At 37.7% G+C, this 27547-nt stretch overlaps 1 protein-coding gene across 9 annotated transcripts in view; it reads right to left on the bottom strand.

Moving 5' to 3' along the window:
- Window positions 1-7438, bottom strand: part of LOC143040667 (protein lap4-like) — a 91525-nt gene extending 84087 nt beyond the window's left edge. For all 9 annotated transcript variants that reach the window (XM_076211926.1, XM_076211928.1, XM_076211931.1 and 6 more), the window contains exons 1-3: window positions 7196-7438; window positions 4082-4180; window positions 85-231 (exon numbers count right to left, since the gene is read on the bottom strand). In XM_076211926.1, coding sequence (XP_076068041.1) covers window positions 85-231; window positions 4082-4180; window positions 7196-7423 — 474 coding nt within the window. In that variant the 5' untranslated portion in view covers window positions 7424-7438. The remainder of the gene's footprint in view (window positions 1-84; window positions 232-4081; window positions 4181-7195) is intronic.
- Window positions 7439-27547: the final 20109 nt, after the last annotated feature.

The raw sequence follows: 27547 nt of genomic DNA, 5'->3' as shown, positions 1-27547 counted from the left end.
GTTTAACAACACATATCAAAGTTCATAAAATTGTTCACCTAAGCTTTTGTTCCCCCATGCCAACAGATAAACAACTGAGCTTACCTGCTCCTCTGGGGAAAGTTCTATATTAACCCCTACATCTGATGGTGCAACACTGGCAGTGGGTTCTGATGCAGGGGTGCTGTTGATCACCATTGTATTGTTGACTGAAGACTGGGTTGCTACATTGGAAGGTTCTTGGGGTTGCTCCTTTGGACAAGGCCAAATAAAGGTCAAGAAAAGAAATGGTTTTGTACAACAATACAATGCAAGAGGTAAATCTTGCCTTAACACAATTCATTTTCTACTCACTTAACTAGGATATGGTTATGGATAGCTATCAGAAGCAGGGTTCACTACTATACTACAATGACATAACCCATGCTGAAAAAAAAGACTTTCTGGCATTAACCAAAATACAATTTGTTAAATTTGTCAGCACAGCAAAAATGTTCACCAAGTCTTAGTACCTTCATTATAGTGATGTTCCATAACCTAAATAAAATCCTCTGGTATTATACATACATACAAACACACCAAAGGCACTTTCCACCTTGTAAGGGATGTGATCAAGTCAAGCACACAATCATTTCATACACATTAAAACTAATTTAATGCCATTCACTTCCCAGGAGCCATATAAATGTTGAACAACCAGGGCAACTTCACACAATCCTGATACAGCCCCATATTCACCTCGTATCATTCACTCTCCATTCTCTCCCTTTACAAATGCACTACTCACTCTTTCACTCCAGCGACTCACATGCCTGTTGTCCCATCACTACCCTTATCAAGGCTCTCCACCTGTATCTTCAGCTGCCTCCTGCCAATTCTGCAACTCTGAGGCCAATTCTCATTATGTCTTGCTCAATGTTGCCAGTCCACCTGCATACAGGATGAACTGCCTACAGGATGAACTACATCCACTCTGCTGTTCATTACTTTCCTGGGCAATCTTTTGTCCCCCATTCTGGTATAATGTCAGGTACACTGTTGTCTCATTGATTGTACTACATCTTGAATCTGGCATTGTCCAGTCATTTCTCAGATACATATGTTGTCTTCTTCTCCACTCCCCTTCCTCTTCATTATATACAACTCCCAATATCTCTCAGTATTCCATTTTCAAACACTTCTAACCTTCTTTCTTTCTTTAGTGTCTAAGTTTCACACTCATATAGTTCAGCTGGTCTTATCACTACATTATATATCCTTGATTTTCTTCCGTTAGTAATATTTCTACTATTCATTATTGAAGTTGGTATATATACTTGGTTCCAGATACTATTCTTTCCATAATCTCTTTCATCTAATAGGTTTTCCTGCATCAGCACTGCTCCACACTTTCTACCCTCAAACTACCCATAGGAATCTCTACTCTAATCCTAACTCTTCTCGACATTAGCAATAATTTGGTCTTTGCTTCATTGTACTTCAATCCAATTCTCTCCATAATTTCCAAAAACAGCACACATGTCTTGGATCCTGTTCAAATCTTCTGCTACTACATCCACGTCATCAGCATATACCAACAAATCTACTGTACTGCCATTCAGCGTAACTCCCTGTGGTACATTTATGTTTACTCCCACTGCCTTTCCCAGCACTAAGATTAACAAAAGGGGCGAGAGGATACATCCTTGTCTCAACCCACTGTTGACTTCAAAATATCCTGTAGTTTGTCTGCCCACTCTGACTGAGCCTCACCTCACCTGGGTGCCATATCCACTTGGACATTGGCCACCATGGAGCTCCCTTCCTGTCTGCACATGGCTCTTCTTAACAAGATGACATTTATTTCTTTTCTGAGCATTTGCTATCAATGTAGGATGTTTTAACACAGCACTACTACATACATATACCAATGGCTTTTTCCCACTTACAAGGGAGGTAGCTAAAGTCAAAGGCATATATCCACATACACTAACACTCATGTAAAAACTTCTGAGCATCTTCAACAGACATACCCACATCAACCCTGTCATACACCATCTCTAAGTCCATGAAAACCCCTAAAACATCCCCAATTTTTGCCGAAACCTTCTCACATATTCATATCACCGCAAGCACTTGATCAACAGAACCTCTTCCTCCCCTACATCGACATTTACCAACTTACCAACCCCTCTAAAACTAATATGTTCATATTCATCCCACTTCCCCTTGTGTAGTGGCTGAGGTGTCACAAGCTGATCAGGTTAAAACCTGATTAGTTCAGTTTTACATAAGCACATAATGTTGATACCTATCCAGTATATTATGTACATACATACATATACCAAAGGCTTTTTTCTCCTTGCAAGGGAGGTAGCCAAAAATAAAAAGGTATAATTCCACTCCCACCCTTTCACCACTTCCCTCCCTCCCTCTCATCTTGGCTCCTTCTGGATGATGGGTCATCCCTGCATCTCGCTTATCGCCCTGGGTCAGAAGCAATGCAGCAAAATATAGCACATCCATAGCAAAGTAGCTTCATCTAATCGGTGGCCCCACCTCTCCATCCCCTCATGAAGAATCAGAGAAGACAGGGAGAAATCCCTTTGGGCTGCATCAAAATATCAGTCACACAAAACCACTCCTTAACTCCTCCTATCCTCCACCCATTCCCTTCCATGCATCACAGTATCATCCATCCACAGCCATTCTCCACTCACCCCTATCTTCTGCCCTCTCCTTTCCTTCCTCAACAGACAGCCCCCCCCACTCTTGCTCAGAGCCCCTTTTATCCTTTCTATCCATCTCATCCTCAGTCGCCCCCTCATGTTCACTCCACCCACCTCTGCCTTCTACACTTTATATACCAATTTTTCTTCACTCATTCTTTCCATGTGTCCAAATCATCCCAATACTCTTTAATCAACTCTATCTTCTATCTCTTTTCCCACCCTTGCTCTCCTCACCTCCTTGTTTCTCACTCTATCTAACAATATAACCCCTACCATACTTCAGACATTTCATCTTAAACACATTTAGCCACTTCAGTACGAGTCAAATTCTCGCACCCAGCATCTGTTGCCATATGAACGATTCATCATACTACTCACATTTAGATAGACACTGCTGTATTACTCATTCTCTTTTGCTCTGAGTAATAATAAACACAGAAAATGTGATCAAACAAGTTCACTGAATCCAGGGCTAACTCATGTTCAACTAATGATGATGATGATATGGTTTAACATCACACACTCCCCCCCTATCAGGAGGCTAGGACAGTGTACCTCACAGAGGGCTTTGTAGCTACAAAAAATTATATTTTTAATCAAGTCGCTGATGCCAGCATCCTTGTAAACCCACTCATGCCTCATGAAGCCTACATAGGCATCATTGTACCAATGTGGTTAAACTCTTCCTCTTTTTTGTTCCATGTCTCTGACCCATACAGAGCTATCAGTACAATCACTCTTCTTAGCATCCATTCACAAAAAACGTCAAATATATAATGTATGAGATTAAAATGCATATTAAATGCAGTGGTTGTCAAAGTTCCTCTAACCACTAATTAACAAAGTCAACATTCTAGTTAGATGATTACTATTTCTATTAACACTGAAAACTGCAAGTGGACCAATTATTTTTAACTATACTGATTCAGCTAATAGTTTGCTAAAAAAAAAAAATTGTTAAGTAAATAAATTTTAATGGTCAACAAACTTTTAACCAATAAAATCATTCACAGTTAGTCTTCCATTATAAGTATGTCCGACGCAAGTCACTCTGATAGGGCTATGTGTAAACACCAGATGTCACTGGTCAACATAGAAGCAATAGCTATGAAGTATTGTGTAATTCTGCAGTTTAATTCACTTACAACATCACAGTCCTACAGTGTTCATTACAGCATATTTTGTGATGTAATTAAACTATTCAATGCAAGGTATTTAATTACACTGGTTCATTTAACCTATGTCATATACATCCTGATAATCTGATCTTTGCATGCTATACCTTTCTGTAAAGCTCCATATCTACATTACATATCTAAATGTCAGCTCTCTAGATATGAAATTTTTCATTTTTACATGAGTATATGTATGGAGTATCATCCAATTCTTACCTCCGGGCTCATCACTTCTACCACTGATTGAGGGACCTCTACAATCTCCTGCTGACTTGGAGGCGGACTTGCCCTTTGAGGACGGAATTGTCCCCTTTGCTGTTATAATTGAAGATAGAATAGAAAACAACTTAAACATACAATGACAGGATTGAATTGAAATAATATACAAATACAAATTAAATGAATCAATAATCTAAAAAAAATCTATCAATTTCATTCTTACCTTTCACAATTTCAGAACTGTGGGTCTCCAGCAATAGAGACCTGAGGCAAAGGACTTACTACATGGTAACCTCTGGCACTACACGAATTGATTGCAAAGAAGGAAGCTGTAAATTCTAACCCTCAAATCTAACATACAAGACAACACAAAGACTAATACATAAATGGCACCACATATGTGAGAATGCTATTCTTTGATCCCCCAAACTAAATACTTTCATCTGTGTTTACTTATTATATTTACCTAAACTCCATTTCAATAAGAAGTTACACTCAATTTCTGCCATACAGCTTGGTACAGTTGGCAGTCTTGCAGACTCTGCTGCACATAGGCACCAGTAACATACAAATTCCTCACCTTCAGAAAAAAAAATATTTCTCCACTTTGTTCATGCGATAGGAAAATTTTGTTTCAATCACTAGAAAGAGCAGTCATTCTACAACTGTAACATTTTCAAAACTTGATTGGGTAAGAAACTAAGTAATTATGTAGAGTTCAAGTCAAGGAAAAGAAATTCAGTTAAGAAAATGGAAAAAATGGGAGATAAGCCACTTGTTGTTTGCTGACGACACTGCACTTGTGGTGGGATCAGAGGAGAGATTAAGGAAGTTAGTGATAGAATTTGGGAAGGTGTGTGAAAGAAGGAAGTTAAAGATAAATGTAGGTAAAGGTGATGAGATGTACAAGAGGAGAATGTGGCAACAAATTGAAAGTGAGTATTAAGGGAGAATGATTGGAGGAAATGGGTATTTTTAGATACTTGGATGTGAATGTGGAAGGAAAGGGAGGAGTGGAGGTAGAATGTAGATTGAGAGAAGCAAGTAAATACCTTGGGGAATTAAAAAGTGTAATGAGAAGTAGACATTTGGGAATAGATTCTAAGTGGAGATTGTATGAAGGAGCAAGTGTGTCAACAGCACTGCATGGGGACAAACATGGAATATAAGAGGAGGGAGGAATTTGAACATGTTTGAGATGAGGTGCCTGAGAAGTATGATAGGGATTACTAGGCTGGATAGAGTGAGAAACGAGGAGGTGAGGAGAGCTGGGGTGGAAAGGGAATTAGGAGACAGGGTTGATGAAAGAGTATTGGGATGGTTTGGACACATGGAAAGAATGAGTGAAGAAAGATTAGTAAAAGAGGTGTAGAAGGCAAAGATGGAAGGAGTGAACATAAGAGGGCGACCAAGGATGAGATGGATAGGGTAAAAGGGGGATTGGGAAGGAGGGGAATGTCTGTTGAGGAAGGTTGTATGTGGATCATGTTGTGATGTATGGTAAGGAGGGGGTGGGGGATAGGGGGGCGAGGGAGTACATGTGAATAATAAATTGACACAGCCCAAAGGGATTTCTCCCAGTTTTCTTTATTTTTTCTGCACGAGGGGATGAAGCGGGGGTTCGCTGATTAAATTAAGAGGCCTTGCTATGGATATGATGTGTCTTGCTGCACTGCTTCTGACCCAGGGCAGTGGGTGAGATGCAGGGATAACCAGGAGGAACCAAGATAAGAGGGAGGGAGGGGGGGTGAATGGGAGTGATTTGGTGATGGAATGGGTGGGAATGGATTTTATGACTTTTTTTTTTGGCTACCTCCCTTGCAAGGGGGAAAAAGCCTTTGGTATATGTATGTTGGAGAAATATAATCTTTTCTGAAGGAGATGAGGAATTTGCATTTCACAGGTGCCCATGTGCAGCAAGAGTCTGCACACAGGGAGAAATAGTGTAAATTCTTATTGGGATGGAGTATAGTTGAAGTATATGAGGTTGGAGCTGTGTTCATGGAGTCCCATCTGCTTCCAGTCATCAAATTTAGCCTTAAATTCCTTTATGTTGTTGGCCAAGGTTATATTTTCATCTAATTTGTTCCACAATTCATACATCTTTATAGCCATTTTCTAACACCTTAAGCAATTTTTTTTTTTTTAGCTTTTTACTAAGACCTTGTTGAGCTTTATTACCAGCAATTCCTCTCCATGTTTCCTATACCTTTTTCTGATCTAAATTTCATTATCATGTCACCTCTCTCTCTTTTCTTTGAATCCATCTTGGGAAATACCACATGGTGAGCCAGCTGTTAGCATTTAATTTTTTTCCCTGGGGGGGAGTAGTTAATCGTATTCTAATGTGATCATATTAATTCCTTGGGGAAGTGACTTGAATCTCTTACAAGCATTATTCTTTATTATCTAATGAAGGGGTAGGTATTCATCATAAACACAGGTAAACCCCCCCCCCTACTAGGCAGAAACCTAAAAATATGAAAGTACTGTAAACAATGTGTGCCATCAGCATCTTCTGCTCCATAACAATCACACAACCTCGAACTACTATTTCATTATCAAAGATCTGTACCTCTCTTCTTGGGGATAACATTGCAATGAGGAGAGAATAAGAGTCTGTAGAAATTTAAGTAACACAAAGGAGGAGGAGGAGCAAAACTTAAAAGCAATCGGTATTTTTAAGTGGAAATTAGTCTCCAATTATAAAAGAATACTGTATGACTGGTCTGTAAGGGTGTCACAACCATATACTCTACAGGATAGCAAAACAGTAGTTAGGAATGTCGGTATGTGTATACTGAAATAAGCTAGACTGATAATTTTTTCTCTGATAATGGTAGACAACATAATGATCTGTGCCAACTTTTATGGATATCCATTGGGAAAAAAAATTATTACACCATGCCCTTTAAATAGGGACATCGCCTGCTCAAGATATTTTCAAAAAATTAAATAAAAATAGTAAATGATGCTGTATGGCACTAACTTCACCAGTATGTTGAGCATGCTCCAAATGATTTTCTACAAGTTTTCCAAAAATTTTCAACAGATTCAATTTTTAGCATACCGACGTCCATAAAAAATTGGGAACAATTTGACAATACTTACAAGTTCTGTGTGGTGTAAAACATGACCATCGACGCCCTTTGATCCTTTACCAAACAATTTCTCTGCACGTGCTTTCAAGTCTCGAGGATGGGGAGTATTTTGCCGTACGAAGTTACTCTGCACAGAAAATATTAATACAGTTTTAAACAAGAAACAGGGTGTAATACTATCACACAAGAAATAACTATCCTTACTGATATATAAACAATAGAAGGTATAGTGATACATACAGATTATATGTATATATAAGGGTTACTAGTATGAGAGTGAAGCTAATATGATATTGAATAAATGCCTTAGAATTATGAGCTCCTGACAAGCAAATTCTTTAGGCAATATTTCAATTGGGAAAAAAAAAAAAAAAGGTAAATATCACTATTTTATTGACACTTGTGTATTTTTCCATTATAAAAGTACTACAAATTTCTCATGTTTGGAGAATGTACGCTATTTTTATCTTTATCCCAAGAGGCTTCTTTCCCCATTAAGGTAGGAAGCCACCCTAGGAACGCATCAACCCCTGACTCATTCTAAACCCATCTATCACCCATTTGTTTCTCTCCTATTTTGGCTCCAATCAAAAACAATTAATACACTAAGTCCTTTTGATCCATCAAAATTATGCTACGAGTTTCAACAACACTTTTGACCCATGACAACCAGTTGTCAACCCTCTAACAAACATCAGAACTGCAGATGTAGAGCAAAGTCAGACACATCAATCCAAGACTGTAATTTGCAGCAGTGGTATGGTCCTAACAATGAAAAATAGAAGCAAGAAAGAATACAATAAGCAGCAACCAAAATGATTCCCAGTTTTGTAGACACATCATACAAGAGACTGGAAGCACTGACCCTGCCATCATTGAAGTGTTGAAAAGTGGTGCTTTGACTGCACATTTGACACAAGATTCCCCCCTCCCCCAAGACATGAGTATGACACAATCAAGAACCCAGAGTAAGAGGTCTGTTTGAAGGATATCAAAATATTCAGTTTTTCTACACTTGTGTATAAACACCTACTGCAGCATTATATTGCCCCAACATCATTACATTTACATTTCTCCCAAAAACTCTTAACATATTCCTTTAAATTAGCCTCCCAATATTTCCCTCTCCTTATTTTTCTCACTCCAAGGGCCACATGCACTCGTATATACTGATACCTATTCCGATCTTGCCTTTGCCCACATTATCCTTGACACTTCTCTCCATCCCTCACTGCTTCACTCTCTTGCCATCCCTGAAACCAGACCAATCTTGCTCCCAAACTCCGACTTAATTTCTTTCAGTTTTGTTTCACTCAATGGTAACACTTCCATCTTTCTTCTCATGTACTATCAATCTTTTCCATTTTGCTCATCCATACTAAATCCATGCACATTTACTGACCCAATTACTAAGGTCCTATACTCGGTGCATCGAAAACTGGCCATTAGGGCGGAGCACGGAGATTCCCCGTGTTGCCACATATAATTATCTTATAATTCTATTTTATTTTAAACTTTATTTTATGATTTTATAATGTTGCCACATATAATTATATTATAATTTTTTGTCACACACCACCACTGAGGTATAAATCAAAGCAATGTTTTCTATACAAAGGTTTCGTTTCCTCGATTCGTGGACATGGCATATGTGCGGGAGAGAGCGACGTTGCCACTCTATCCCTTCTCTGGCCACGCCCCCACACTGCATTCAGAAAACATTGCATCCACACGCACGTTCTCGCCATGGATAAATATATATATATATATATATATATATATATATATATATATATATATATATACAGAGAGAGAGAGAGAGAGAGAGAGAGAGAGAGAGAGAGAGAGGGCGGGCGGGTGGGTGGGCGAGCCGTGCGGGCCGTGTTATCTGTTGAGATGTGGCAATACCGGGAAATTCCCTAACCCCGCCTTAGTGGCCCAGTTCTCGTTGCGTCTACTATAGGTGGAATCTTCCTCCCAGACCCTCTTAAGCATTTTTTTTATGAGAAATATATAGAGGGGGATCCCTCGTCCTTTTACACCATTACATTTAGTTGCCTTCTTTAACTTGCAAAGGAGCACAAAGTTGGCATTCTTCCCCTTACCACAAGGAGAGATACACACTATGTATGTATACAGTGGACCCTCAATTGAAAAGTTTAATTGGTTCCAGGAAATCATTAAGTGGTCAATCAAATCTAATTTCCCCACAAGAAAAAAAGGAACAAGATTTAATGCATTCTGGACACTAAAAACATTAATTTCAAAATTACATTCTTATTGAATTTAAGCACATTTCTTTGCATTAAGTTAAAACACAATAAATGATCATTTACCTAAAATAAACAAAAGATTAATAAGGTTACTTGAAATAAAGAGATCACAAGCAACACTACAACGCTAACACAACAAACACAAAACATTGAGAAAAGTTGAGAAGCAGGCGAGTAAGGTTGCCAGAACTGCTACATTTGTTAAAATATATATTATATATATATATATATATTCTATGTGAATCTTTTTTTTTTTTTTACAACAATGTTACAAGTTATTCCTATTTACAATGTTCAATAAATATTAATGAAATAATGGCACACAAAAATATTTTCAATATTTACTCAAATGAATTCCATATCTAAAAATCTATTATATTCCAAAACTAAGCTAAAAACTATAAACGGCACATAATGCCAACCCTGGGTGGGAGTGAGTTACAAAGGACCTAACATTGTCTCCTCTAGATTCATTATAGGAAGAATTGCTCGTTAAGAGAGTAATTTTTGTTTTTCTTTTGTAGATTTGTTGTTTGTGACCTACATAGAGTTTGGTGAAACAAATGAGGTGATGGTTCATTAGTTTTAATGTCTTTGTCTCAACTACTAAACAATCTTGGGACATCTCCAAGGAGAACTCAGGGAGTTGCCATATTCTATTTACAGGCACAAAATGGCTGTTGCCACAATACTTAATTATATAAATTTATTTTCTCCTATTTCTACAATGTACAATGCATAGACTAAGTCTGGACACTTGTTATTCACACATGGGTTTATAATTTACAAAAGGTAATATAAAAGAAATTTAGGTCTGATTTATATTGATAAGGAAATTAAGTTTTGACATATGCCAATCTTGCAGTTTGGCAATGTTGGACACATATGGCTAAGTCACTTATCCTGGTGAAGCCAGAAGCGCCTGACCCCTCTGACCACTGTCAGGTCCGACAATAATGGCGGTTCCCTTGGGGGGTTGTCTGAAGACTTCGGACATTCCATCCCGCACCAAATGCGTGCATGTGCGTGTGCACACTAGACATCTAAAGGATTGAATATTCCCTTCAATCATTTTGCAACACTTTAACAAAAATTTGGGCTCATTAACCTCTTCAATATAAGTCAAATTCTCACAAGCAGTATTGAATGCCTAATGTATGCATCACACTACTTGCATTATAAAATATAAAGCCACTGCTGTATTACTCGTTCTCTTTTGCTCTGAGTAATAATAAACACAGAAAATGTGATCAAACCAGTTCACAGAATCTAGGGGTAACTCATGTACAACTACAAAAAAAATATATATATATAATCAAGTTTCTGACACTGGCATTCTCGTGGACCCACTCATGCCTCACGAGTCACTCAGCTACAACTACTAAATAAATATAATCATGATGCTGACAGTGGCATTCTCATATACCCACTTGCGCCTCAATATGAGTAATATTAAGGATCCCAGTGTTGAAAACCATAGCCCAGATAGTTGCCCTCAAGCAATCTGGCTGACAAGTGCAGAAAAGTGCCTCTGCTTAAGGGTCAGAAGAGGCTTTTTCACCAGGCAGTGCCTCATGTACCCCCAAGTCAGCAATATGGTGGTTGATGGTTCTCATTGCACACTCTCCAAACAATTCTGGGTTCTTTTCCTTCACTTGTCTGGCTGTCACAGGTTGATTAGACTCTACTTCATGTTTCACAATAGCTTTAGCCCAATCCCCAGTCTTTTTAGGCCTCCCAGACCTTTTAGCAATGGTAAGAGTCTGACTGACTTCCTTGTGAATAAATATGGCAACCCAGCAGTGGATGGTATGAGTACACATGCCAACCTGTTCAGCAATTTCCTTTATCAGGCAGATCTCTTAAGGGCAGCTATCTAGGCTATGGTTTCTGCACTCAGATCCTTAGTGTTGCTCATACTGATAACACATGGTGGCTCAAAAGATGTGGCTGGGTTCAAGAGGTACCCCTGGACAGAGGGATTGTGGCACACAGCCTCCCTCCTCATCAACAAAACAATGACTGACGTGACTATTTTTTGGCTTGTTGATAAGCTCCACCCCTTCACCACTTGCTGTAGACGGACAGAATTCTTTATGTGAAACCTTGCCACTTGTATGGTTCTTTCCAAATTCGACAAGAGTATTGCCCTCCTCACCCTGGGCAGGCAGTACTTTTGTTGAGCACTGTACACACACAGACCTATGTACACACTTTCTGACATACAAATGAAGAGGACTGCAGGTCCAAATTGTGTTCACTGGGCTCCGTTTCCTATCCACAACATCAAATTCTATTCTGCATGCTGATTCCACCTTGTACAAATTCTAGCCGCTACTCCCACCACACAGCACCACAACATACATACTTCTAGCATCCCAGTTATTTGTACAGTACTTGTGTACAGACGCTCCTCTACTTACGTTCATTCGTTTTACGTTTTTTCGATTTTACATTTGAACTGACATTAAAAACAAATTGTAAAAAAAAAAAAATTTGAGTGAAGTTTTTAGTTTACCGCGCTCTCCGTAGTTCAAACGATACTTGCGCACGACGCTGTGTCCATTGTTTACATTGCGCAGACGACAAACTGAAAATACCTTGCCTCCTCCTCCTCCACCATCTCAATTTATGATGCTTGAATTTAATATATTTGAAATTAATGTTATTATTTTACAATGTTATGTGTTTAATTAATGATTTAGGGGTGTTTTATAAGATACGGTAATAGAATTTACCGATGTATAGTACAGTAACAACTTACGTTCATTTTCAACTTACGTTCGGCCGTTCGGAACGTAACTAAAACGTAAGTTGAGGAGCGTCTGTATTGATATGACATGTTCTCAAGACCGAAGTTAACTTTATTTTCATTGTATATTATAAACAATGGTTGGTGAAAAGTGAGGCTAGTGATAATAACAGTCCTTGTCATAAAAAAAATGCAGGTGAACAAAAAAGTACTCTCCTAAATTTTCTCCACAACTGCTAGACAAGCATTTTTTCATACTGTTGGAATTGAATCACGACACACTAAACAGATGTCTTTTTTCTTTAGCATGCAAATATTACAGGAGACCTGTCTCCTTAATAATGAGTGGGAGATATTAAATTGTTTTCATCTTTTAATGCAGTTGTCTGGTCTCTGTTGTTTAGTAGTGTCAATGAGGCGATTTTTTGTAGGTGCATGTTTTAGTGCTCCTCATTTCAAATTTAGGCATGTTATGGTGCGGGCATGAAAATGCACACCTTAAAAGGCAAACCCTTAAGCTTACTTTACGAATTTCAAAATCTCAAACAATTTATTTACTGTCTAGTATTCATTTCAGGGTTACTTTGGGGACTTCTGAAACACATCTCCACATTTTCTTAAAAGTCCTTAGAATGTAAATTGCTTCAATATATAAATTTTCAATAAACAAAAGAAGTTGCAAGTACCCTTCCTTCTAGAGGAGCTAAGATGAGAGGGTAATAAGGGTGGTGGATGGAAATGTAATGGGTGAGTGGTTGTATGTATTTTGACTTGGCTACCTTATACGAGAGATTAAACCCTTGGTACATAGATAGCTTAGGAATGTATCTCTTTTGTATGTAGGGGATTTCTGTACCTGTAGTAATGTATTTTATGATAAGAAAACATGTACTGACTTTATGTCATACTTATGCATGTAGAGGTGGATGGATGGGGTGAAGGGGGCTTTGGGGAAGAGGGGAATGTCTGTTGAGGAAGGACGGGAGAGGACAGAAGACAGGGGTGAATGGAGAATGGTTGTATATGGATGATGTTGTGATTGCATGAGGTGGAATGGGCGGGTGGATGGGGGGTGAGGTAGTATGTGTGAGCAAAATTTGACGCAGCCCAAAGGGATTTCTCCCCGTCCTCTCATTTTATGCAATGGAGGGACAGAGAGGGGGAGGTCGCCGATTTAATGAAGCGGCCTTGCTGTGGATGTGCTGTGTCTTGCGACACTGCTTCTGACCCAGGGCAGTGGACAAGGTGCAGGGATGACCCGTCTTTCAGGAGGTGCTAAGATGAGAGGGAGGGTGGAGGGGTGTGGAGTGTATTCAGGGATGGAATGGGTGGGAATGATTTTATGCCTTTTTCTTTTTGGCTACCCCCCTTGTAAGGGGGAAAAAGCCTTGGTGTATGTATGTATGTATACACGTAGATTTGAGTATCCTTAAGTGATGTCGAATAACAACTTACAAATATTGAGATACGAATGACTGTTTGGAACATAATTCATTTGTAAGTCAAGGAGTGTCTCTACATACATAAGACCATGGTTCATGAAAGTAAGTTCAGGAGAATCCTCATTCTATTACACTCACTGCAAAACTGATTGGTATCAACTGACAGCAGGCTAGGGCCTCAGTGACACAAGCTAACACATTATATCTTGTCCTCACCTGTTTGTGTTCAAGTGATGACAATATTCCTTAAACTTTTTTATCTCCCCTCATATTATATCATATATATATATATATATATATATATAAAACACTATACATATATATATATATATATGATGCAAGCGGAGTAGGAACACAGGAGTCTTAGTCTAGAGTTCAGTATATATACATATACACTAATAAGACCAAAAATTGAGTACGCAGCAACACTATGGACACCCAGTACCAAAAAGAATATAAAAAAATTAGAAAGAATACAAAGAGCAACAACAAAACTAGCACCAACTCTTTCGAACCATATGAGCAAAGACTTTCCAAACTAGAGTTACCAACTTTGGAACAAAGAAGGGAAAGAGAAGACTTACTGACTATCTATAGAATAATGAAAGGAATGGAAGTCTTAGATAAGAATGACTTAATAATATGGGATAATGGTAAAACAAGAGGACATGAAAAGAAACTAAAAAAGGATAGTTACAGAAGAGATCTGAAGAGGAACAGCTTCCCACACAGAATGATAGATACTTGGAACAAATTAGACAATGAAACAGTGTGTGCAAACACTATTCAAGATTTTAAGAAAAAACTTGATGCTGAGATACAAAAACGGGTCACCACGAGCATAACTCTCTTCCTGTATAATACAACTGGGTAAAACTAGGTAAATACACACACAGAACGTCGGAGTGAACGGAAGGCTAGCGAATAAACTTCAAGCCAGAGCTTTTTCACTAAGACTAAGGAAACACCTATGTTTGTACTTACGGCAAAGTTGTGGTTTTTGAGTTACCGCTATGGTGTAAAAATATCCAGTTTGATCAAGTGTATCAACATATAAAATGGAGGAAGGAAAAAGAGAAAAAAGGGACAATGAACCAACAAAGAGAGGAGTGGACAAGAGCAGAGTCAAATCGCCACTAGGGGTGATAACGAATAGGACTTGTTTAAATGACATCCCAAAATCAACTCCATGGTGGAAAAATAATGTTTTTTCAGGGTTTCAAAGAGAAAGAGGACTACTAGGTAAAGGTTCAGATGTAGGAAGAGAAACTAGGTATAGCAGTGTATTAAGAAATCAAGACATTAATGACTTGATGGAGGAACTAATAGATTTAAGAATTGATTACAGAGCAATGCACAGAGAAATGACCAATCTATGAAAAGCTAACAAAGTGTATTAAGAAATTGAGACATTAATGACTTGATGGAACTAATAGGTTTAAGAATTGATTACAGAGCAATGCACAGAGAAATTATCAATCTACAAAAAGCTAATGAAGAAATGAACAGAGCTTGACCTAAAAAGTGACCTAAGTATGATCAGAAGTGATAATGAAAGAATAATGAAGACAGAAACAAAAATGAGAAACTGAAAAAAAAAGGTCAAAGAACAAATACAAGCAGTGACTGAAAAAGTGGGAGAATCAATTAAGGGACAGATCTCCTAGAAATAAAATATCAGTAGAAACAAGAACAATTCAGAAAATAACATTTACAGAAATAGTACAACAGCAGCTAGAGGAATTAAAGTCATTAAAGAAAAGGAAAACTAGATAAGATATACAGTGGATAAAAAAAGTGCATTGTAGTTGATGGTATTAAAGAAAAATATAATGTATACAAATACCAAAGAGAAAAAGAAGAGAAAGAAACTGCAAAGGAAATTCTGAAAGAGGTTCATGAGGAGGGACAAGAACTGGACAATGATAGAGAGGAGGTGCATAGAATGGGACTATACTCTAATAAAAAAACCTAAGGTCACTAAAAATCAAACTAAGGACTCAAATGATAGCTGAAGAGGTACTACTAAAAGCAGCAAAGCTAGCAAATAGTGAAAATTATAAAAATGTGTGGATAAAAAAGGAAACAAACAATGAGAAAACAAAGAAAAGGCACTTAGAAATGAAGCAAATGAAAAAAAAAATGAGAAGAATGGAGACTGAAAAAAGAGTTTTTATTTTTAGAGTACTGGACCTGAGGCTGAGGAAATGGTACATAAAAAAGAGAGAAGAAAAGAAATAATTAAAAATAAAATATACATAGACAGTATGATTTCAGGACTAAACTAATTAAATGATTATCTGTTAAAAGAGAAACCAAACATAATGGGAATTGTGGAGACAAAATTGAAAGGTCCACTACCATTACTGTGGGACAAGGTCTATACAACCTTTGGGCAAAAAACAGAACAGAAAGACAGGGTGGAGGAGTCATGTTTTTTACTAAGAAGGGTTTAAATGTGACAAAGATAACAGAAGGAAAAAATAATGTTAAATTGATGATGATTAAAGTTGAAAACAGAAATATGAAAAGTAGAAACTTTATAGTAATATATGTGCCCCAAAAAACACAGGCTTGGACTGATAGTGATAATTCCAAAATACTGAAAGACACAAAGAATGTATTGAGTTAATGAAAGGAGGAAACATAGTAATTATAGGTGACTTTAACTCAAAGGAAATGTGTTGGGAAGAAATGACAGTAAAAGGTGGAGAGGAACTTTGGGGAAATATTCTACTGTATATGATCATTGAATACACATTGGGTGAAGGAAAATATCAGATAAAGAAACAATGTAGAACCGTTGAGACTAGACTTATTATTCACATCAGAACCTGAAATCATGGATAAAATGGAATACAAGACACCAATTGGGAAGAGTGACCACATACTAATAGAGTTCAAACTAAAAGAACAAACTGATGTGTGAAGAAATAAGAAACATAGAAAAGACGACTAATGTACAACAAAGCAGACTTGGAAAAACTTTAAAAAAAAATCAAAATGCTAACTGGAAAATTTTTTAAATGAAGAAACAAAAATGGAAGAGAAATGGAACATATTAAAAGAAAAATACAAGGAGGGAACAGATAAATACATACCAAAGGAGAAACAAAAAAGAGTATACATTAAGTGTTGGTATAAGAAAAAGTGTAGTGAAGCTATAGAAGAGACAAACCCTGGAAAAAATGGGAAAAAAGACAAAAAACTACCAAATGGCAAATACCTGTATACATCAAACTAAGAAATGAATATGTAAAAATACACAGGGAAGAAAAAACTATGAAAAAGACACAATAGAAAAATGCAAGGACCAACCTAAACTATGCTACAGATATGTAAATGACAAACTAAAAGACGAACACGAAATAGTGAAACTGCGCAAAGGAAATAAAAAATTACATCAGAAAGTTACACCGGCCAGATGAAATTGCAAATTAGATACTGAGAGAATGTATAGATGAACTAACAGACAAAATACACAAGATAATTGATTTCTCACCCAAAGAAGGAAAAGAACCACAAGACTGGAAAAATGAACATATTGTACCAATATACAAAGGAGGGGACAAAGAAAATCCAACCAACTATAGACCGGTCTCCCTTACAAGTACAATAGCAAAAATATGTGAAAAAGTTATCAAGTAAATGGATTAAACATTTGGAGAACAAAATCCAAAATCCAAAACATTTTGGATTTAGACATGGAAGATCATGTTCCACAAACTTGATATACTTCTACTCAAGGCTAATAGAAATAATTCAAGAAAGGGACAGATGGGTAGATTGTGCCTTCTTAGATTTACAAAAACCATTTGACAAAGTACGACACTAAAAAGCTACTAAGAAAAATTGAAACAATAGGTGGAATAAAAGGAAAGTTATTGCAATGGATGAAAGATTTCTTGAACGGGAGAAAAATGAGGGTGGTACTCAGAGACAAGACATGGATAAAGGTGTGGAATGTTATATGTATATTATATACATATATACATATACATATATATATATATATCAACCACAATACATTTGAATTCTAAGCCAACAACATCAGGAGACCCGGGAGGCTAACATGCAGAAATTGAAATGTGGTACAGCCAAGGACTCGAACCTATCACATGAATTTTTTTTAGATGAAATGCCAGAGAAGTATGATAGGGGTTACTAGGCTAGATGGAGTGAGATATGAGGAGGTGAGGAGGCGAACAGGGGTGGAAAGGGAGTTGGGAGATAGGGTAGATGAAAGAGTATTGGGATGGTTTGGACACATGGAAAGAATGAGAAGAAAGATTAGTTAAAGAGGTGTGGAAGGCAAAGGTGGAAGGAGTGAATATGAGGGGCGACCTAGGATGAGATGGATGGATGGGGTGAAAGGGGCAATGGGAAAGAGGGGAATGTCTGTTGAGGAAGGATGGGAGAGGCCAGAAGATCGGGGTGAATGGAGAAGGGATGTGTATGGATGATGCTGTGATGCTTGAGGCGGAGTGGGTGGGGGATGGGGGGGAGGGTGAGGGAGTATGTATGAGAAATAAATTGACACAGCCTGAAGGGATTTCTCCCCGTCTTCTTCTTTCCTACATGATGGGACAGTGAGGGGGGTCGCCAAATTAATGAAGCGGCCTTGCTGTGGATGTATTGTGTCTTGCAACACTGCTTCTGACCCAGGGCAGTGGACAAGATGCAGGGATGACTCATCATCCAGGAGGTGCCAAGATAAGAGGGAGGGAAGAGTGTAGAGGGGAGTGGAGTAAGTAGGGGATGGAATGGGTGGGACTGGTTTCTATGCCTTTGATTTTTGGCTATCTCCCTTGTAAGGGGGAAGAAAGCCTTTGGTATATGCATGTATATATATATATATATATATATATATATATATATATATATATATATATATATATATATTATATATATATATATATATATATATATATATACATCTTTGGTTTAGTGGACAAAAAAAGTCCAGTGCATTATAGATCCAGACAACGGTCCAATCATCCATTGCTATGTACAGATGTCCAATCCAAGTCATTCATCCATTGTTGTGCAATACTTTACAGTGATACATCAACCCATACCTGTACTATGCTGCCCAAGAAATAACTTTTTGTTAATCTATTTCATATTTACCCTATTTTCAGGCACACAAAAAAATAAAAATAAATAAAAAATAAAAATAATAATAAAATAAAATAAATGTATGCCATACCAAATTGCCAACAACAGTCATTTGTCCGTTATTCAACGATCCAGTCCATTCTGCTTACATATGGCAGGAATGGACTGGTCCTTGTATGCATTTGTCCATTAGATGGAGGGTTGAGTGTATATGCATTTCTGCCTTACATTTTATTGTTTTAATCAGTACGCCAATGTCAACACATAAATAATTCTGTAAGATGTGCTCATCATTCTTTAAGCATACATATGATGAAAAAATATGTTCATTATCCTTAAAGGTCTAGCAATATTTTAATCTTTCATGATCTATTTATTCCTGAGCAGTGGATGAAGTTATGAGAATGACCCTTCATCCCAAACAAGTTGACATAGAAGGGACATGAAATGCGTTTCTGAATGGGTGAAGGGGGGCATATATTTTGACTCAACCAGCCCCCTTACAAGGGTGAAAGGTCCTTTAGGTATATGTATGTACATATGAATACATACACATACATACTTTTATCATGTTTTACTGCATTACATCCAATTTACTTAAGAAAAAAGTGACATTGCTGCTTCTGAAACCAGTTAATGATGTATGGTGGGGAACTACTACGAGTTTTCCATTTGGTGGGGAACAACTATAAGCATTCCTTCACAGAATCCCCTCAAAAAGTAGCATTCTACTCAACCTCAACACCCAAACCCACATTGTTATAACTGTTCCTATAGGAAAATATTCTAATTAACAATGTTTTTCAAAATGTAACCCTCATCTAATTAGGATTACTTGTATACAGATACACACACATTGCTCCTTTCTTGTATATTACAATTAAGTAAATACATGTGAATTTGAAACTAGGTGTAATATTTGAAGAGTAAGACAAGACTCTGCAAGCGCTTCTCCTTTCCTGTATACTACATTTAGGTTACACACACACACACACACACACACACAAACCAAGCCCATACACACCCCACATGCACAAATCCTATCAATTTCTTGCACACACCCATCAAGTATAACGCATGTTAGAGATCTATCTCACATGCTCCAACTCACCAACACAAACCAGCACACAAAGAGCTGAAGCTGTAGCCACCACACAACACACCAAAAAACATAAAAAATAATAATAAATAAAAAGAAATACATAAGATAAATTAAAAATTTACACATATATATATATATATATATATATATATATATATTAATGATAACAATGAAATAAAAACATAAATAAACATCAATGGTATCACAAACACATTAAGCTGTTCAATGTCTATAAAAAGCACAAATACAGGAAACTCAATTAACACCACAAACCACACAATCCATTGGCTGAATATGGAAGCTGGGGAAGATAGCATTCAACACAAAGGACCCATAACATTAATACACAAAAACATAACCTTCTTTAAGAAAAATAAATAAATACATATACATACCAAGGGCTTTTTCTCCTTTACAAAGTAGGTAGCCAGAAATGCATAAATCCACTCTGACCCATTTCATCTCCACCCACTCCACTCCCATTCACCACCCTCCCTCCCTCCTTTTCTTGTCTCCTCCTAGATGACAGGTCATCACCTGCATCTCACCCACTGCCCAGGGTCAGAAGCAATGTGGTAAGACAGCACATCCACAGCAAGGCCACTTCATTTAATTGGTGACCCCCCTCCCTGTCCCCTCATGCAGAAATCCCTTCAGACATCAAAATATAATTCACACATAATTCCCTAACCACCATCCCCCCACCCACTCTCTTCCATGCATCACTGCATCATCCATACACAACCATTCTCCACTCACCCCTATCTTCTTTCCTCAACAGACATCCCCCTCTTTCTCAATCAATGCCCCTTTTACCCCATCCATCCATCTCATCTTTGGTTGCCCCCTAATGTTCACTCCATCCACCTTTGCCTTACACACTTCTTTTACTAATCTTTCTTCACTCATTCTTTCCATGTGTCCAAACTATCCCAATACTCTTTCATCAACCCTATTTTCCACACTCACTATCTTCACTTCATTTCTCACTCTATCTAGCCTAATAACCCCTACCATATTTCAGACATTTCATATAAAACACATTTAAACTTCCTCTCTTATGTTTCATGTTTCTACCCCAAACAGTGCCGTCAGCACAACCACTCGTTCATACAATCTCCTCTTAGCATACCTTCCCAAATGTCTTTTTCTCATTCTTTGCTTCTCTTAATATACATTCTACCTCTACCTCCACTCCCTTTACCATCTCATGCACCCCTAATTATCTAAAGCTACCCACTTCCTCCAGTTTCTCTCCCTTAATACTCACTTCCAATTTGTTGCCATCCTCTTCCCTTGTACGTACGTTTCATCACCTTACTTTTACCCACATTTACCTTCAACTTCCTCCTTTCACACACTTTCCCAAACTCCATCACTAACTCCCTTAATCCCTCCTCTGATCCAGCCACAAGTGCAGTGTCATCTGCAAACAACTGGCTTATTTCCCATTTTTCTCCATTTTCTTTAACCATCTCCAATCCCCTGCCCATATTCTTGCATTTACCTCCCACACCACCCCGTCCATGTACCCATTGAACAGCAATGGTAGCATGACACATCCCTGATAAGTTCCACCTTCACCTCAAACCACTTGCTCTCTCCATTTCTAATTCTAACACATGCTCTACTACTCTTGTAAAATCTCTTGACTGTTCATAACAGCTTCCCATATATCTGCAAAACCTTCCACAGTGCCTTCCTGTCTACCTTGTCATAAGCCTTTTCCAAATCCATAAAGTCCCCAAAAAACATCATTACATTTTCCCTAAAACTTTCTCAAACAAATAAGTAAATAAAATAAATACATAAACAAGTAAATGCAATAAAACAGACACCAAAACAAATTAAATCATCACAATCCAAACACAGATAAATAAAACAATTTACATTATAAACATTTATATATCACCTACCATATTGGCCCTGTGAGGGTACACCCCTCAACTCCATCCTCTCAACAACTAACAAACCATATACTGGCAGGTGATATGAATACACACCACACAGATAAGCTAAACAAACAACAACTCTAAGAGGAAAGAAAACATTAGAGCATCACCTCATCCTACACATAAAATTATAGCAACCACTCTACCAGCCTCCTCAAAATAACCAACAAAATAATTCCCCCTAATATAATATTACATTCCCTCCAAACACAATCAATATGGAAAATTACACATCACATCTCTTAGGGCATTTTCGAATAAAGATCACAACAGAACTAAAAGAAAAAAGAAAACACACAAAAGAACACCCATAAGATACAAAAGTGCAAAATGGCAACAAAGAAATTGGAAAAGAAATTGGAAAAGATCTAGGAGACTTTTACCATAGACCTAAGAGTGTATTTACCTAGTTGTATCTTATGGGAAGGGCATCCCGTCTTTGTATCTCAGTGTCTAGATTGCTCTTAAATTTGTGTATGGTTTCTGCACACCAATGTTTTGTAGTTTGTTCCTGATGTCTACCACTGTGTGGAAAACTTCTTTTTTCAGGTCTCTTATATAACTATCCTTTTTGGGTGTGTGTGTGGAGAGAGAGAGGGAGAGAGAGAGAAAGAGAGAGAGAGAGAGAGAGAGAGAGAGAGAGAGAGAGAGAGAGAGAGAGAGAGAGAGAGAGAGAGAGAGGGTGAGAGAGAGAGAGAGAGAGAGAGAGAGAGAGAGAGAGAGAGAGAAAAGAGGGGAAGATAGAGGAAGGAGAGGGTGAGAGACAGAGAGAAGGAAAAGGGGGGGAGAGAGAGAGAGGGGGGGGCAGCAGGAGAGAGTGAAAGTGAGAGGGGAGGGAGTGAAAGTGAGAGGGGAGGGAGAAAGGGAGAGAGGGGGAGAAAGGGGGAGAGAGGGTGAGAAAGGGAGAAAGAAGGGAGAGAAAGAGGAAAAGTCAGAAAGGAGGAAGAGGGGGAGAGAAAGGAAGAAGAGGGAGAGAGGAAGAGGGAGAGAGAAGGAAAATGAAGAGAAAGAGGGAGAGAGAAAGAAGAGGAAGAGAGAAAGAAGAGGGAGAGAGAAAGAAGAGGAAGAGAGAAAGAAGAGGGAGAGAGAAAGAGGAGTGAGAGAAAAAGGAGGGAGAGGGAGTGAGAGAAAAAGGAGGGAGAGGGAGTGAGAGAAAAAGGAGGGAGAGGGGGAGAGAGAGGAGGGAGAGGGAGAGAGTGAGGAGGGAGAGGGAGAGAGAGAGGAGGGAGAGGGAGAGAGTGAGGAGGGAGAGGGAGAGAGAGAGGAGGGAGATGGAGAGAGGAGGGAGAGGGAGAGAGAGGAGGGAGAGGGAGAGAGAGAGGAGGGACAGAGAAGGAGAGAGAGACAGAGAATAGGAAAGGGAGAAGGACTAACAGCAGAGACAAACATAACTAATCTACTTCCCTAAACCATTCTACAAGTATACTTCTCACAAACACCACACAAAAAGAGCTGGAGAAACTAATCACGAAAGTATCTCCACAAAGAGAATGGTCAATCAATCAATCTGTTGCCTTGGGTCTTTCTTGCAGGAGACTCGCAGTGCCCAGGCATCTAGCAACAACCACCAAAATGAATTCTAAGTCGCTAGATGAAGATAAATTTTACAAAAAGATACCAAAATTCTATTTATAGATTATCACCAATGTCTGGCAAACACATCATCATACAACATTTTCAACATAACCAAATAGCAACCTCCCATGATCTCTCAATGTGTTCACATTCACTATATCCACAAACATGAGAAACTATCCATGACATCCCCTCATATCATGGACCTATAAATCACCACAAAACTAACGAAGAAAAAAAGAAATAAATAAATGATGAAAAGTAAAATCTGACATAATATGTATCCTTAAATACTACAAAAGAATGGATTATGAAGGCCTTAAACATCCCCTGGTGCTAAAGAGAAAATATAGCTGCAACTTTATACCAGAGACAGCCTCCTTATTGAAATATACACAAGATTTTTTTTTAAAGGAAAACAAGTGGGTGTGGGATAGGTGGAGGATAGGTGCATACCTTGGCTGGCAACTTCCCTTCCAAAGGGGAAGAAGCTTTTTGTTATATAGAATATAAAACAATAAAAAAGGGAAAATGAATCCAACAAGAAAACCAACAATTACAGGAACTAAATATAAGTATCAAAACTAACACACACACACATTAATGGGGGGCAAAGAGGCAAACTACTCAAATAGATGAAAGAATTTTTAAGGGAAGATACATGAAGACAATAGTAAAGGATAACATGTTACGATGGAGAACAGTACTGAGTGGAGTTCCACAAGGTTCAGTGCTTGCACTGATAATGTTTGTCACTGACATGAGGGAAGGTACAACAAACCATGCCATATTTACAAACGATACAAAAATCAAGAGAAGAGTGAAATACAAGAAGGAATGTAGGCTATGGCAAAAAGATCTTGACACTATTTTTGAATGGAGCCAAGAATAAAAAAATTAATTTCAATATCATAATAATGCAAAGTATTGGAAATGAGCAATAACAGTAAAAGACCTTCCTTAGCCTCTTCAATATCAGTCAAATTTTCGTATGGATCATTGGCTGCTTCATATACAATAATTCAATAATGCATCACAATATGCACATTATAAAGTTACAGCTGTATTACTTGTTCTCTTTCACCCTGAATGTTAATAACCACAGATAACACAATCAAGCCTGTTCACAGGATATGGGGATCACTCAGCTACAACTACCAAATAAATTTAATCAAGATGCACACCCCAGCAACCTCATATACCCACTTGCACCTAATGACACCAATGTCAGTCATCATATGGAAGGGGTGTTGATAAAAGATAATCTGTCACCTGACAGACATATCTGCAGAATTGTGGGGGAGACAGAGATTGTTGCAAAAGATTAAAATAGCTTTTCACTATATGGATGAAGAGATGATTAAAAAACTCATCAAATCCCTAATCTGTCCATCAGTGGTATGGTCCCCACACAGAGTGAAGGATATAAGCAAGATCAAGAGAATACAAAGAGCAGCAACCAAACTGGACCCCAGTCTGGCAGTTAAATTATATGAGGAAAAACTAAAAGTGCTGGTTCTACCAACTTTAAAAGGTTGAAGATAGAGGCAATATGATCACAGCATTCAGGTCACGAACAGAATCACAAAGGGAACCACTTCAATTCCTACATAATCACAACATACACATAACACTAATATAGGGAACAAAACTAATTCCAAACTAAACACAACCTACATTCACTGAATACAGAACCATTAGGGAAGACAACACCTGATGCAAAAGTGGACTAGAAGTAGCCTACAAATACAAAATTACATACCTTCTCAAACAAATTCAACTATAATACTTACTGACACTACAACAGAAATTATCTCAATTCAAACACAATGACAACTTGGATCCAAATATTTATCATCCACCGCATCAGCCCCCTATCAACAGAACATCCAACTCACAAAGAAGTGAAGTTAGAGAGAGAGAATTATCCCCGGCAATGAAAGAAATAAACGTAACACAAAAAGAAATCAGTGATCAAATTAAAACCCTGGATGTCAGAAAATCACATGGCCCAGACGGAATAGCAAACTGGATACTGAAAGAATGCATGGAAGAATTAACTGACAAAATATATGATATAATTAAATCATCAATTAAAGAAGGAAAAGTACCATTGGACTGGAAAAAAGCAAACATTGTACCAATTTATAAGGGAGGTGATAAGGAAGATCCATCTAACTACAGACCGGTCTCACTAACAAGCACAATAGCAAAAATTTGTGAAAGAGTGATCAAAAACAGATGGGTTAAGTACCTGGAAGAAAAATCTATACTGAACCCAAATCAATTTGGATTTAGACAAGGGAGATCCTGTACAACAAATCTGATTTGCTTTTACTCAAGATTAGTAGACATAATAGAAGAAAGAGATGGATGGGCAGACTGTGCTTTTCTGGACCTGCAAAAGGCATTCGATAAGGTACCTCATAGGAAACTAATAAATAAGATAGAGTCAAAAGGTGGCATCAGAGGAAAATTATTGGAATGGATGAAAGACTTTCTGATTGGGAGGAAAATGAGAGTTGTAATTAGAGAAAAATTCTCCAACTGGGAAGAAGTAAAAAGTGGGGTCCCGCAAGGATCAGTACTGGCACCGATCATGTTCGCTGTATACGTTAATGACATGAATGAAGGCGTGGAGTGCTATATACATTTTTTGCAGATGATGCAAAATTACTTAAGAAGGTAAAAACGGAAGAGGACTGCAACTCATTGCAACAAGATCTGGACACAATATGGAATTGGACTCAAAAATGGGAAGTAAAATTCAATATTAAGAAATGCAGCATAATGGAATTTGGAAAGAGTAAAAATAGAATATCAAAAGATTACAGAATTGGGGAAGAAAAAATAAATAAAACTATGAAAAAGATCTTGGAGTGATGATTGGAAAGGACATGAAACCAGATAAGCATATAAACAAGATGTTCGGAGAAACCTACAACTTATTGAGAGCAATCAAAGTGGCATTTACCTATATGGACGAAGAAATGACAAGGAAAATACTTACTACACTAATAAGACCAAAACTCGAGTACGCAGCATCACTTTGGACACCCAGTACCAAAAAGAATATTAAGAAACTAGAAAGATTACAAAGATTGACAACAAAACTAGCACCGACACTCGCCGAACTAACATATGAGCAAAGACTATCCAAATTGAACCTACCAACTCTGGAACAAAGAAGAGAAAGAGGAGATTTGCTAACTATCTACAGAATAATGAAAGGAATGGAAGTTTTAGACAGGAACGACCTATTAATGTGGGACAACGGTAAAACAAGAGGACACGGAAAAAAATTGAAAAAGGATAGTTATAGAAAAAACTTGAAAAGGAACAGTTTTCCACACAGAGCGATAAATACATGGAACAAATTAGACAACAAAACAGTATGTGCTAACACTATACAAGATTTTAAGATAAAACTTGATGCGGAGAGATACAAAGACGGGTCACCACGAGCATAGCTCCCCTCCCGTATATTACAACTAGGTAAATACAAACTACATAGTGGCAAGTGATCTAAATGTATACAACCCTATTTGGCTAAACACGAACAGCACACTAAGGAGATAACAAAATACTAGAAAGTCCCCAACCTAAACATACTAAATTCTAGCAGTCATCCCACCAAGAAACTTCCTTAACAAATCAACAAGTAACTTCTCTTGACGATATGCTCACCTTCCTTTCAAACACAAACACGGGAAATTATGCACGACTTTCCTAAGTTCCCAATAAATCCCACCAGAAAACAAGGAAAAATAAAAAATGCATAAAGAGAACATTCATAAACTACAAAAATGCATATTGACAACATTACAGAGAAATAGGAAACAAATTGGTGACCTTCAAAATTGACCAGTCTTCACCTGACATAGCAGTAACCATTCACATGGCCAAGAAATACTTCCCAAGAGGCCACAGAAAAAAGTAAAACCCAAACTACTCAAATGAGATAGCCATTCTTCCTTCCTACCTCTCTCTCTCTCTCTCATCCTCACACACAAAAATGAAATAAAATGAAAGAAATAAAAAATAAAAAAGAATGAAATGAAATATAATGGAAAAAGAAAGATAACATTTAAAGACATCATAAAACTAATAAACAAGGAAGAAAACTGGCTAAAGAGAATAAATATTTG

This window comes from Oratosquilla oratoria, chromosome 29, assembly GCF_046742065.1.
Source record: "Oratosquilla oratoria isolate Oo_2021 chromosome 29, ASM4674206v1, whole genome shotgun sequence".
Taxonomy (NCBI): Eukaryota; Metazoa; Arthropoda; class Malacostraca; order Stomatopoda; family Squillidae; genus Oratosquilla; species Oratosquilla oratoria.
The sequence above is the reverse complement of the archived record's forward strand: the minus strand, read 5'-3'. Positions and strand labels throughout refer to the sequence as shown.